The following is a 12,576-nucleotide window of genomic DNA, read 5'->3' as shown; positions in this document are numbered from 1 at the left end:
CCCAATCTGGCATTATTTGAGACAGGATACGGCATAATTTAAATTTTATCGCTGGCAACGCTGGGCATATGGAAAGCACGCAGACGGTTAAGTTTACGTTTACGAAGTTGGTGGTGGGATTGTTTGGCTTTGTAGGCCTACAATGTGGTATATTTCGTGTTTTATTGTTTTGAATATACATATATATTATTTGAATTGAAGTTCGAACCATGGAGGTATACCTCCATGTTCGAACTAAACAGGTTCTTATTATTTTCGGAAGGAAAAATTGTCCTATACTGGTAATGTACATGTAGCCTAGGCCTTAAGCCGCTTTTATAGTGGGTGGGCCGGGTGATGTATGTAGTGGTGAGAGCAACTTTATTTTTTAGGCCTCCGATTGGATAGTGGCCTACTGTAGGCCTACCAATTGCTGAAACTGGATAGCAGTGTGTGTGCTATTAATTAATGTAATATAATTTTTAATTTGATAATAATATATCTGGTAAAATGATTGATTGTATTGTTAATAAAATATTCACAATATAACAAACGTGTAAAAATCGAGCATGAACTAATTATTTCTGCTCCACCACCACCACCACCACCACTCACCCATCCATCACGCAAACCAAGTTCTTTGCGCAAACCAAAGAATATATATCACAAGAATGAGTAATCCGCGATTTTCCCTGTAACAGTAATATTGTCCATGTGGTAGGGCGCCGCCATAAGTGTGGATGTATCTGGGATGTATACAACTTTTGGTGAAGGTTTCACTAATCAAAGGCTGGACCACCGGAGTATTTTCCGATGATAAAAATGTTATCAACTACATGCCAACATCACGTTAAAAACTATTTGGATATTTAATTGTTCGCTTTATGCAATTTATTTAGTAAAAACTGCCGTATAAACAGTTTGCTTTATCAACCGGGCGCTACAATAGCGTGACCGGGCGTGTTGGTGTTTACGCGTTTTCACGTAGGATAGTTTAATAATATTCCTATATTTAACTTGTTTCTGGTAAAACAAATAAATGTTAATGACATTTAACATTTTTTCCTATTAATAACATGTATTTTATACTGATTTATATCATAAAAACAATACTTAATTTACCGGGCGTAGAGTAGTACACGGGCAATGGTAAAGAATAGGCCGTGCTGAGTAACGATTCGTTGACTTTTGGTGTTGCTGTGTTAGGCCTTTTTTGTGAACTAACTTAGCATGTTAGTAAATAATTGTCTGTAAAAGTGAATGTACACTAGTTTGTTAATAAATATGTATTATAAAATAGTTTACAATTGCAAAACTATTATCATAATTCTATTTAATGTGACATGTATAATATCTATTAAATCAAGTCTTATTTAATATGTATACATCCGCCCTTATGAGGGCGGGCATCACTCTCTGGAGCTCTATGTTACAAATTTCTCATGCAAAAATCGCGGAATACTCATTCTTGTGATATATATTCTTTGCGCAAACTAACTTCTGGAGTCACGTGTGTTAACCAGCCAATCATAACGCTTTAGGAATCGCGACCCTGGGATGATGTTTGTTTATTTGAACGTCGTGACATGATGAGCTAAGCAATTTACATGACACAGTATACTTTTATAGTATAAATGTAAATTAACACAATGTCTTCGTCGAATCGGGTAACAGAGGTTTTAGAAGTCGAAACGTTACTTTCCCAACTTTGCAATGAATTCTTAAAACAATTCGGTAGTAAACCAGATGTTGCAGCGTGTGCACCAGGAAGAGTTAATTTGATAGGGGAGCATACAGACTACAACGATGGGTTCGTTTTTCCGATGGTAAGTTGGTCCAATCATCTGTGTGGTGGGTGATGCTGGCTGGCTGGGGTGCACCACTTGCACTGTTTTTCCGATGGTAAGTTGGTCCAATCATCTGTGTGGTGGGTGATGCTGGCTGGCTGGGGTGCACCACTTGCACTGTTTTTCCGATGGTAAGTTGGTCCAATCATCTGTGTGGTGGGTGATGCTGGCTGGGGGATGCACCACTTGCACTGTGTTTGTTAACTAAAACTTACTTAGCCTAAACAAAAGTCCAGGCTTAGTAGAGCCAGGCCTAGCTAGTTAGGACAGGTAGCTAGGCTTAGCTAGGAAATATAAAATAGTCCTATAGGTTTATAGGCATACTACTACTACTAGTAGTACGTAGGCCTTTTGTTTTTTAGCAGAAATATATATAACTATTATCATGGAGTAAATGATATTATAATCATTTTATGTTATTGATTGTTAGATCAAATAAAAAAATAAAATGTTTCATCATCAGATCAGGTAAGCATCCTGTTTTTTGTTTGTTATTTACTTATTGATGAATATACATGAAAATAAAGAAAGTAATATCTTTCTTCTTTTCCAATTCAGGCACTGCCTATGGTGACGGTACTTGTTGGCTCAAAAACCAACAGTGGGATGTGTACAGTGATAACAACCGCTGAAGGTGTTGATGAACCAAAACAAGTTGAATTTGCTCTTCCAACAAGTGAGATCCCCCTCCTGCCAGGTGAACCTGCATGGGCAAACTATGTAAAAGGAGTTGTACAAAATTACAAAGGTGAATAACACAGCAAAAGTAGTACCTTACACTCCCAGAGCTCTGTATTCAATTGATTGACACTTGTCAATTGAATGACCCACAATATGACCCCCGGGAGAGGTGCGTCATTGACAAATAATTATTCACAAAACCTAGATGGTACGTCACATCAATGAACATGGTGTGTCAGTGTCCGTCACTTTACCACCCATCATATCATGAACAACATGTCCACAATGCATCAAAATGGGTGCGTCATCGTCACCTAAATGTATTGACGCACATCGGACAAATGACGCACCTCTCCCGGGGTCATATTGTAGGTCATTCAATATTGACAAGTGCATAACCAACTGTTATGTTGCGCTGTCTTTTTGTCTTATCAGGTAACCTATCATCATTCAGCGCTGTGATAGGTACCACTGTGCCTATAGGAGGCGGTGTTTCCAGCTCTGCATCGCTAGAAGTCGCAACGTATACTTTCCTAGAGCAGCTGGATCCAAGTTTTAAAACAAGTCCAAAAGACAAGGCTTTAGCCTGTCAGAAAGCTGAACATGACTTTCCCAAAATGCCTTGTGGTATTATGGACCAGTTCATTTCTGTTATGGGGAAAAAAGATAATGCTTTACTTATAGACTGTAGGTAAGTGTGTACTTAAGTGTTTTTAGCAAGCACCTACTTTTAAACTTCTAGTATTTGCCTGAAGATTTATATAAATAAATTTATTAAAATAAACAAATTGAGATTTACATGCTGCACTGGACCTCATTCTCATATTCTAGCTATTTTTATTTTTGTTGCTAGATCAATGGAAGCTAAATTAGTTGCCATGACCAACCCAAATATAGTTGTGCTAATTACTAACTCAAACGTCAAACATGAACTTACCGGAAGTGAGTACCCATCACGACGTAAACAGTGTTACAAAGCAGCAAAGGCTCTTGGGAAAGAAAGTCTTCGGGATGCAACGATGGAAGACCTTCAACGTAAGCAATTGGTGAATTGTTTTCTCTGTTGTGGTTATTGTGTGTACTAACAATTGTTTGGTCTTTCTAGTTTTTAAATACTAAAGCCTTGTCTACACTATCAAACTGACAAAAAAATGTGATGTGCCCATATATGGACGTGATGATATCATATACCATATTTGGGAATATTACTACTATGTTTGGGCAGATGTATACTTATTACCACGTCCTCATCGCCTTGCCAAACTCACACAGCATTTTAACATCAGAATTTTGTGTGCCATTGTGTGTATGAAATGCGATGTGAAAGGGGTATAAGAAGTCTGGTTTTATGTTTAAATTATTCAAATATATTCATAATTAACTATTTTTAAAAAGGTTTTTTAATTCGTAAAATGTTTTACTTATAGATCAAGTAGGAAAGCTTGATGATGTGACTTTTAGACGAGCTAGACATGTGATCAGCGAGATCACAAGAACCTCGAAAGCAGCAGAAGCATTGTCAAGCTCTGACTTTGTCACATTTGGTAAACTGATGGTGGAAAGCCACAATTCTTTGTGGTACGTTGGGCATAACATGACATTTGTAAAAAGTTTCTTTTTTAAAAATCAGTAGATGAACTGATTATATACTATGTTTTTTTTTTTATGTTATATTGTTAGTTGGTGTATGCTTGAGAGTTTTTTATTTTTCATAGTACTTTTAAATGTTGTAGTTTAAGTACTAAACTATTTCATTAACAGTACAATTGTATTTTTAGTGCATTTCACACACATATTTTTTACGGCGGAATCCGAAATAAGAATGATTCTATTTTTAAACACTCCACCCATTTTTCAGTGTGAACAGAACTCGAGATTAAATAAATAATTAAACTAAAAGTAGAAAATAGGTAGTACAGAAGTGTATTTTCTATCTTTTGCATTAATTTTTCTATTTTAGTAAGGATTACGAAGTAAGCTGCAAAGAGCTAGATGACTTAGTAAATTTAGCGATGTCATGTGATGGCATTTATGGATCAAGGATGACGGGAGGTGGGTTTGGAGGCTGCACTGTAACCCTACTTGACAAAGAGGCTGTACAGAACACGGTGGAAACTATGCAAGTAAGTACATCATGTGGTGTCCCTCTAATTAATTACCTGTGGTATTGGTCGCTGATTAGAATAAAAAATGGAACATATGATAGTGGTAACATTATATAACATTTTAATGTATGTTTGTTTTCTTTTTAGTCTAAGTATAGCGGTAATGCTACATTCTATGTATGTGCAGCATGTGATGGAGCCAGACCACTTCAGTTGTAACATTTAACAACATGCAGTTTTGATGAGGACAAATAAGTACAGTACTATTGGAGCCCAGATATATTGAACATAATAGATTTTATAATTACTGTATATTATAAATTATATATAATTTCAACTGTTTGTATTATAAATTAATGATAGGTACAGTAATTTCTTTTATGAAGCTGTAACCACAATGCAATGCATCATAATTTTGGCAATTTATTTTTGAGAAATAAATAGTAATTTCTTTTATAAAGATGTAACTAATTACAAATTAATGTAAAATTGGAAAAAAAAGCTAGCACTCTACATTGCATGGCATCACTAAAATGTTATGGTATATGCTCACTTTCAAGAAGGTGCGTTGGTCTCATGGTAGACCATGGACTGAATAATGCAAACATCTGAGGGCAATTTATATACCAACAAAAAGAACTGAATCAATGACATTGACTATCATATAAGATTTAATATCATATCGTAAATGGTGAATGATATATTAATAATCCAATGACTACATTACTATATGAAGAAATTAAACTATATACTACAAAGAAATAAAAAAAGTGCCTATGACGGGGTTTTTTACGACGTCTTTTCCAAAACGAGCAATCTACAATATATGTAGGCGACGTTAAACAATATGGTTTGTAATCAATTACCATATTTGTTGTTAAAAACTAAAAAATATCGTTTTAGAATAATTTTATTTTGTTGATAATACTTATTATAGTATTCAAATACAAGTTTCTAACGAGGTATGTTTTTCGATTTGAGGCTGAGTATCAATTATGGAATGCAGGGAGGCTAAATAAACAAAATCAAACAACTATAAATTCACGATAATATACCAATGTATAACAATACCACACTATACTGAGTAAGATTTGACAAATTCTATATAATAATTAGTATACAATACAAAGATACTAATCAGAAATTCTGGATATCAATAAGAAATAATCTTCCGGTTACAGCTTTGCTCACACAAATGCACTAACACCCCACCAACAAAGCTACCGGGTTTAAATGATTTTCGGTCTTCAATATTAATCCGAAAATCTACAAATGCGCAACTGACCAAACGGCTCAAACGTGTTTGGAATTTCAATCGTGAAACTCCAAAAGATGTTGAACGCAACACAATTACTCTGGATCTTCGATTTCAATGATTTCTTCGCTTATAAAAAATTCAACAGTTTCCTGTGCAACTTCATCCCAACCACTGTCATATGAGTCAGTCTCCATACCTGAAAGAATAAATATTCTTTGATAATATTTTCAGTACCCAATTCATTGGTGTGCAAGTACCCCCTCTGTGTGCTGATTGGCTAGACCAACCATGCATGTATAATAAATATACAGTTACTCTTGAATAAGGTGAGATTGGTTGTAGCTAGAGTTAAGGACAGGTGGGACAAAAATGTCCTTTCATCAGGAATCAATCTTGAATTGGTGCTGTGTTGAAATTAAACAATTAGGAGGCCTTAAAATTAGGCCCATCTTGTCTGATTCACATCCATGAGTGAGAATAAATTATTTATGCATAGTGAGCGTTCCATATCTTAAGTTACAAAGAAGATTTGAAAAAAAAAGAAATTGCAATCTACAATTTGTAGGCAAGCCCATGAATGTAAATCAACAACTAGAGAGGGCTGTTTGGTAATGACTGTTGCTTACCTCTCCTCAGTTCTAAACGTTCTTTCTTCTCTGCTGCAAGTTGTTCCTCTTTCTGTTTCTTGAAGTTTTCAAATTCTTCCATCAATACACGACGTCTTTCAATGATTTCCTACAAGAAAAGTTAAAATAAACTTTGATTTTGCCGCACACTAATTATCGGCTGTGCCATTTGTGATTTACTCTCATTGTTTTGTTCTTCAAATGAGATTTTAAGTCAAATCAATCTATACACTATTCAAAACAATGTAACTAGCCTACTATTGCATTATGTCAAATCAATCTATACACTATTCAAAACAATGCAACTAGCCTACTATTGCATTATGTCAAATCAATCTATACACTATTCAAAACAATGCAACTAGCCTACTATTGCATTATGTCAAATCAATCTATACACTATTCAAAACAATGCAACTAGCCTACTATTGCATTATGTCAAATCAATCTATACACTATTCAAAACAATGTAACTAGCCTACTATTGCATTATTTCCACAAATCGTCTTACCTTGGAGGCCTTTGATTGGCTCATTCTATCTTTCAATTCATAACGTTTGCTGTACGTCTTCATATTCTTTTTCAAATCCTTTGGAGGATAAAAATAAACAATACTTTTATTACTATTAATTAATCAGGCAAAAGACACATTTTACAAAATATAATACAAATTAAACAAACATGATGCAAGGAGAAAATGTATCATAGTCACTATCTGCCAGGAAAGCACAGAAGCAGCCAAAGCCACTGTCACTGTCATTAATTAATGATCGGGCTTTCAATGAATGTTTCACTTTTTCCTGTGATTCTTTATTTATTAGATGTAATTGTAACTAAAGGATTTACAGTAGTTATGTAGAGTATGGGTTCCATTTTAATATATATTATCTATCTTTCAGAATTCACAGTAAGTAAATAAACTGGACAGATTATTCCATTCAATGTGAAGGGGTGTAGATAGTACCTTGATTTGTTCTTCAGTAAGCACTGGCGGTGGGCGTGGCCGCCATAACAGTTGACAGAAGCGATCTGTAGTGCATTTTTGAAGTACTTTTCCTTGGAACGACCACATCCAGTATGCATTGTCAACCTGCAGACACAAATGCAGAGTCATCAATATAAATAGTTATAAATCAATATTTTAATTCTCACATTTAAGTACGTAGTAACAAATTGATATTTGAACTACATGTGAGAACTGAGTGGTTAAGACAGTGGAACAGTAGCCATAACCACATGTGAGAACTGAGTGGTTAAGACAGTGGAACAGTAATACATAGCCATAACCACATGTGAGAACTGAGTGGTTAAGACAGTGGAACAGTAGCCATAACCACATGTGAGAACTGAGTGGTTAAGACAGTGGAACAGTAGCCATAACCACATGTGAGAACCGAGTGGTTAAGACAGTGGAACAGCCATCACCACTAGCTCCATGGTTCTTGTGGTAGATAGAGTAAGGACTATAAACTTTAGGTCCAGTGAAACAATTTCCCCTTGAATATTAATCTATTCTGTAATTCCAAACATCCTGCCAACAAAAGGCGAAAAATTTAACAAATAGGAAGAGTGTCACAAACTGGAAAATCTTCAGAAGATATTAATCTAACCTTATGACTCCACCAGCTGACACCTGTTGCTACATATCGTCCAGTTGGGTCCCATTCAACGTCGGTTGCCATAAAATGCTCCGACGTGTTCATGATAGTCATGTCATTGGCGTCGACAAACTCCAATGCTCCATTCATTCTGGAATTGAAAACATGAAACAGGTCTAAAAAATAGCAGAATTTAATCTTCATATTTTTCTTTTCTACAGTAAATCCAAACATAGGTTTGTGGAATTAAATACAATTTATGACATGAATTTCGATTAAACACGCCATAGAGTTAGTATATACTTTACTTACGATCGCAGACCAGCGAGTACTATAAATTGACCATTTGGTGCCCAGAACAATGCATTTGCTGCTTTTTTCTCTAATGTAGCTAGATAATAAAAAAGAATGTCTTAGTTGTAGTATTGTTAACTATGAAATTGAATATACAAGTTCCGATGCTCACCCCAAGCAAATGATTCATGCAGATTATAATATTAGATATAAATTAATGCTCTACAGCATATTTTCCACTAGGCAAATATATTCGCGCGAAACAAACAATTCTAAGTTTTGATTTATTGTACAATTTTTCAAGTCATAAAACATGAAAATAATACTATGCATGTGCAATAGTCAACGTATAAATTAGCCTAAATGAAAAACAGGCTTAAGTTGACCTATTTGATGATGCTTAATTTGTGTAACTTACTTATTAACTCAATTTTACTGTTAGGCTTCACATTATAAAAGCTAGCACCAATTCTTGGTGATTCACCATGAAGTACAGCGAACCGCGACCCAACTGGTTCCCACGCAAATGCTCCGATAGGATCCTTAATTTCTACTACATCTACCGGAATCTGCTTCTCTCGTATGCGGAAGATTTCAAAACTGTAGTATTGTCCCTTCTTGCTTTTAGTAAGTCTATCAACTTTGACCCCGAGATAATCACCCGCTTTCTGCCAGTGTAGTTTACACTCGGATACGTTGAAAAGGTTCTTAACTCGAAGCTCTTTACGCGATGGGATCTCAAGAAGCGTGACACGAGCAGGACTTTCTCCTTGTTCGGGGACCCAATAAGAAATGATGCTATCGGCTGGTGACCAACAAAAATCCCTAAAAAGTATGTCAATCTTTGATTAAAATGTCTTTATATTTGACTAAATTATAACCAAAATGTATATATTATTATTATATATTATGAACATGAACTATGAACATGTTCTTTACTTACTTTATATCATTACACTTAAAACTTTTCTTGTCCAGAAGGCCGAACGACGGTGTTTCATAAACACTGAGGCTGTCTTCACCAATCCTAGCAAAGTATTTACCATCATGACTCCATCTAAAAAGACAAGCAAGTACATCAATAAATTACCAAGTAACAAAAAAATGCTGTGGTACACAAAAACAAGTAAAGAAAGCAACAATACTTACTTGAACACCGGCCATTGAGAAGTACTAAGACAGTGGAAGCCACGTTTTTTAGCACCCGTTAAAACATCCCAGATGATGATTGCCTTTGGGTCATCTTTGGAGTCCATCAACGGACTAAAGCTGACTAAATATCTGAATTGAAAACAAGAAAGAATTCCAGTTACAACTACTTTGATTTCTTACTTCTAGTCATCACTAGTTTTTACCGGTTTGTAAATTAAAACAGCATGTATGGCAAGAATATACATAGTTGTTTATTGTGCATTTAATTTGAGGTGATTGCATGCTAAGTTCTAGAAATCTGTAAAATTACCTTTCACACGGTGAGAAGTCAATCAGTTGTACTCCTGTGTGGGCAAACCTTTGTATTTGTTGAAACTTTTCCCCGCCCCACAAAGCGATACCTTTTTGATGGAAGGTAGTCAGGTAAGTGCCCTGGGGAGACCAGCGTACATATGTTTCTGTCCATCTCTGAAAAATACACAGCAAATAAGGATTGAGAAAAACTGTTTTAAAGCTGGCAGTAGGGCTATCTGAATTTTAAGCCTTTTTTACCTTCTTATTTTAAGTGTGTTGTATTTGTTGTCTTGTTTTGCACTGCATATGCTTGGTTCTCCAAGCAGTAACCTGGGATGTTTTTACATTCTTATGTTTTTATTTCCAATAAATGATGATTTTACAAAAACGGCTCTAATAGACACTTTCAGGAGCCAACAGTGTTCCCTGAATATTGTTAACCAAAATGGTAAATACTACCTACCGCTCTTTCTTCAACCTTGATGGCCTCTGATGACGTGTTAAGGTAAATGCTCGTCTTTTCTCCTGCGTCATGGATCACGCTGTAATGATCATTAGCATCAATATCTTGAAGCCATGACCGTAGATTACCCTAACAAAAAAAAAAACAATATTAAACTAGTTTACCAGATTGCATATACACATTCCCCATTTATTTCAATCAACATCCCCTAAACAGCTAAGAGCAAAGTAAAAAGATTTGTAGGATGATAGTTACCAGCAACTGTGAATTTGTTATATACACATACTACTGTTCTAGAAGAACATCTTAACTACATCCAACTGATAGATCACTCGAAACTCTCACACATCTGACATTGCCACCAAACAGCAGAGAACATCTTAACTACATCCAACTGATAGATCACTAGAAACTCTCACACATCTGACATTGCCACCAAACAGCAGAGAACATCTTAACTACATCCAACAGATAGATCACTCGAAACTCTCACACATCTGACATTGCCACTAAACAGCAGAGAACATCTTAACTACATCCAACTGATAGATCACTAGAAACTCTCACACATCTGACATCGCCACCAAACAGCGGAGAACATCTTAACTACATCCAACTGATAGATCACTAGAAACTCTCACACATCTGACATCGCCACCAAACAGCAGAGAACATCTTAACTACATCCAACTGATAGATCACTAGAAACTCTCACACATCTGACATTGCCACCAAACAGCAGAGATTGGACTTACTATTACTTCAATTTTTATAGAGATTGCTAGCAACTACTTACCATGTCCTGAAATGGTCTTTTTTCAAGGTTTTGCGACGGAGGTCGATTGGCATACCTGTAAAGAAACAAATATAAACATACAAAAAATTGTGTTTTTTTTAAAAATCTAATTTTCCTGTGATGTGAGCCGTGGAACAACATAAAGTTAAGAATGGAAAGCTATTTTATTCTTACTTTTCAAAATCTGTAAATAGATTGACAGCAAATGTGTGTTGTTTATCCAGTTTATATCCATTTAACATTTTGACGGCTGACACAGCATTGGCTGGAGACTTGTACTCCAAGAATATATATCTGTAAAATTATAAAAATAAGAATTAAAAAATACATTTTGATTTTTTTTCTTGTTGTGGGGATTTCACCCACTTTTACTGTACTTGTATAAAAATGCATATTTAATTTTATATAATAAATGTATATGTTATCATATTTATATTCTTCATATGTAACATGTTCATTAATATGTTTCTCTAGTCTACTAGTACTATATTCATACATGTGTATATAACCTTTTCTTATACATACATTATGTTAATACAATAATAATATAATATTTAGATTTTGAGTACAAATGTTTAATTTTTTGGCCAGAGTAGTAAAGAAGAAACTTCAATAAATACCTACCCCATTGTCTTTCCATTATCAAGTGGATAGTGGTCTGAAACAATTTGACCAAATTTTGAAAAAATCTTATTTATGACATTCTTTAGTTTTTCTAAACGTTCTGGTCCAACCGAAGGAACGTTATCAATCACAACAACAGAATCTATTCCATCGGCTTCTTTAGGTTTATCCTTCAACAGATCTGCAAGAAGCTCTGAAAATAACAAATAACATATTTATTGAAATACTAGCCTAGGCTTAGCATAGATTTAATATTTATATTATGAAACCATTTTTCAAAAATCGCAATGTAATCAATACTCCTATTCAAATTCAGTCAGTCTAAAAAAAGTACATTATTAATATATATTAATTAATAATAGGCATAGAATAGGCTTAGCTAGCTAGGATTAATAATAAATTCAATTTAGATAATGCGTCAATCAAAGAAAATATATATAGGCCTACACTCTTACACAAAAATGATACTACATTTATGCATGAAGCAAAGAATAATGCCACCTTCTATCTATTCTAGCTCGACACATATGTTACAGTCCTAAGCCTGTAATTAATTTACTATAGGTGGCGGCCTAGCTAGCCTGCATTTTGCCGGGAATCGCAGCGTCTTTTGCTTCTTCCCGGTGAGTTTTATAGCTTAGCTAAAACACAACATTTACCTTCATTTGATATGTCATCTACGAAGCCAGGAGGATCATCAAAGTCAGGCTCTTGTACTCTTTCATTTGACGGGTCATCGTTGTTTTGCATTGATGCTAAATTCGTCATTTTAGACCTTTTCTCCACTCCCTTTTCTTACACTTCAAGCCGGATGGTAGGGGGTTAGCGCACGTTGTTCTTTATGGGAAAAGATATTGCT

At 35.1% G+C, this 12,576-nt stretch overlaps 2 protein-coding genes across 3 annotated transcripts; one reads left to right on the top strand and one right to left on the bottom strand.

Annotated features, from left to right (window-relative positions):
- Positions 1-79: 79 nt before the first annotated feature.
- LOC140052745 (galactokinase-like) lies at positions 80-5,182 on the top strand. Of its 2 annotated transcripts, XM_072098442.1 has the most exons (8): positions 86-147; positions 1,521-1,805; positions 2,385-2,574; positions 2,943-3,198; positions 3,361-3,542; positions 3,935-4,085; positions 4,468-4,630; positions 4,760-5,182. In XM_072098442.1, exons 2-8 carry the CDS (start codon positions 1,629-1,631, stop codon positions 4,829-4,831), a joined length of 1,191 nt encoding a protein of 396 aa, XP_071954543.1. In that variant the 5' UTR covers positions 86-147; positions 1,521-1,628; the 3' UTR covers positions 4,832-5,182. The 2 variants fall into 2 exon arrangements, with proteins under 2 accessions (XP_071954544.1, XP_071954543.1); XM_072098443.1 differs by lacking the exon at positions 1,521-1,805 and having other exon boundaries at positions 80-147.
- An 83-nt stretch (positions 5,183-5,265) lies between these two features.
- LOC140052736 (eukaryotic translation initiation factor 3 subunit B-like) lies at positions 5,266-12,551 on the bottom strand. Its single transcript, XM_072098436.1, has 15 exons — positions 12,377-12,551; positions 11,718-11,910; positions 11,268-11,387; positions 11,094-11,148; positions 10,298-10,426; positions 9,851-10,008; positions 9,538-9,669; positions 9,332-9,445; positions 8,807-9,213; positions 8,407-8,485; positions 8,107-8,245; positions 7,461-7,586; positions 7,008-7,085; positions 6,497-6,605; positions 5,266-6,066 (listed from the first exon to the last, which is right to left on the bottom strand). The coding sequence occupies exons 1-15, from the start codon at positions 12,483-12,485 to the stop codon at positions 5,963-5,965; spliced, it is 2,052 nt and encodes a 683-aa protein (XP_071954537.1). The 5' UTR covers positions 12,486-12,551; the 3' UTR covers positions 5,266-5,962.
- Between the last annotated feature and the right edge of the window lie 25 nt (positions 12,552-12,576).

This window comes from Antedon mediterranea, chromosome 1 (genome assembly GCF_964355755.1).
Source record: "Antedon mediterranea chromosome 1, ecAntMedi1.1, whole genome shotgun sequence".
In the NCBI taxonomy this organism is placed as follows: domain Eukaryota; kingdom Metazoa; phylum Echinodermata; class Crinoidea; order Comatulida; family Antedonidae; genus Antedon; species Antedon mediterranea.
Note: the sequence above shows the minus strand (reverse complement) of the source record. Positions and strands in the feature narration are given on the sequence as shown.

Bases quoted from the DNA above. Each gene is read 5' to 3' on its own strand.
- LOC140052745 (XM_072098442.1), top strand. From the start codon at position 1,629: ATGTCTTCGTCGAATCGGGTAACAGAGGTTTTAGAAGTCGAAACGTTA. The intron at 2,575-2,942 runs GTGAATAACACA...TTGTCTTATCAG, and splicing joins AGTTGTACAAAATTACAAAG to GTAACCTATCATCATTCAGC. The intron at 4,086-4,467 runs GTACGTTGGGCA...TTTCTATTTTAG, and splicing joins GAAAGCCACAATTCTTTGTG to TAAGGATTACGAAGTAAGCT.
- LOC140052736 (XM_072098436.1), bottom strand. From the start codon at position 12,485: ATGACGAATTTAGCATCAATGCAAAACAACGATGACCCGTCAAATGAA. The intron at 9,214-9,331 runs GTAAGTAAAGAA...CATACTTTTTAG, and splicing joins TTTAAGTGTAATGATATAAA to GGATTTTTGTTGGTCACCAG. The intron at 7,587-8,106 runs GTTAGATTAATA...TTGTGTCTGCAG, and splicing joins TCAGCTGGTGGAGTCATAAG to GTTGACAATGCATACTGGAT.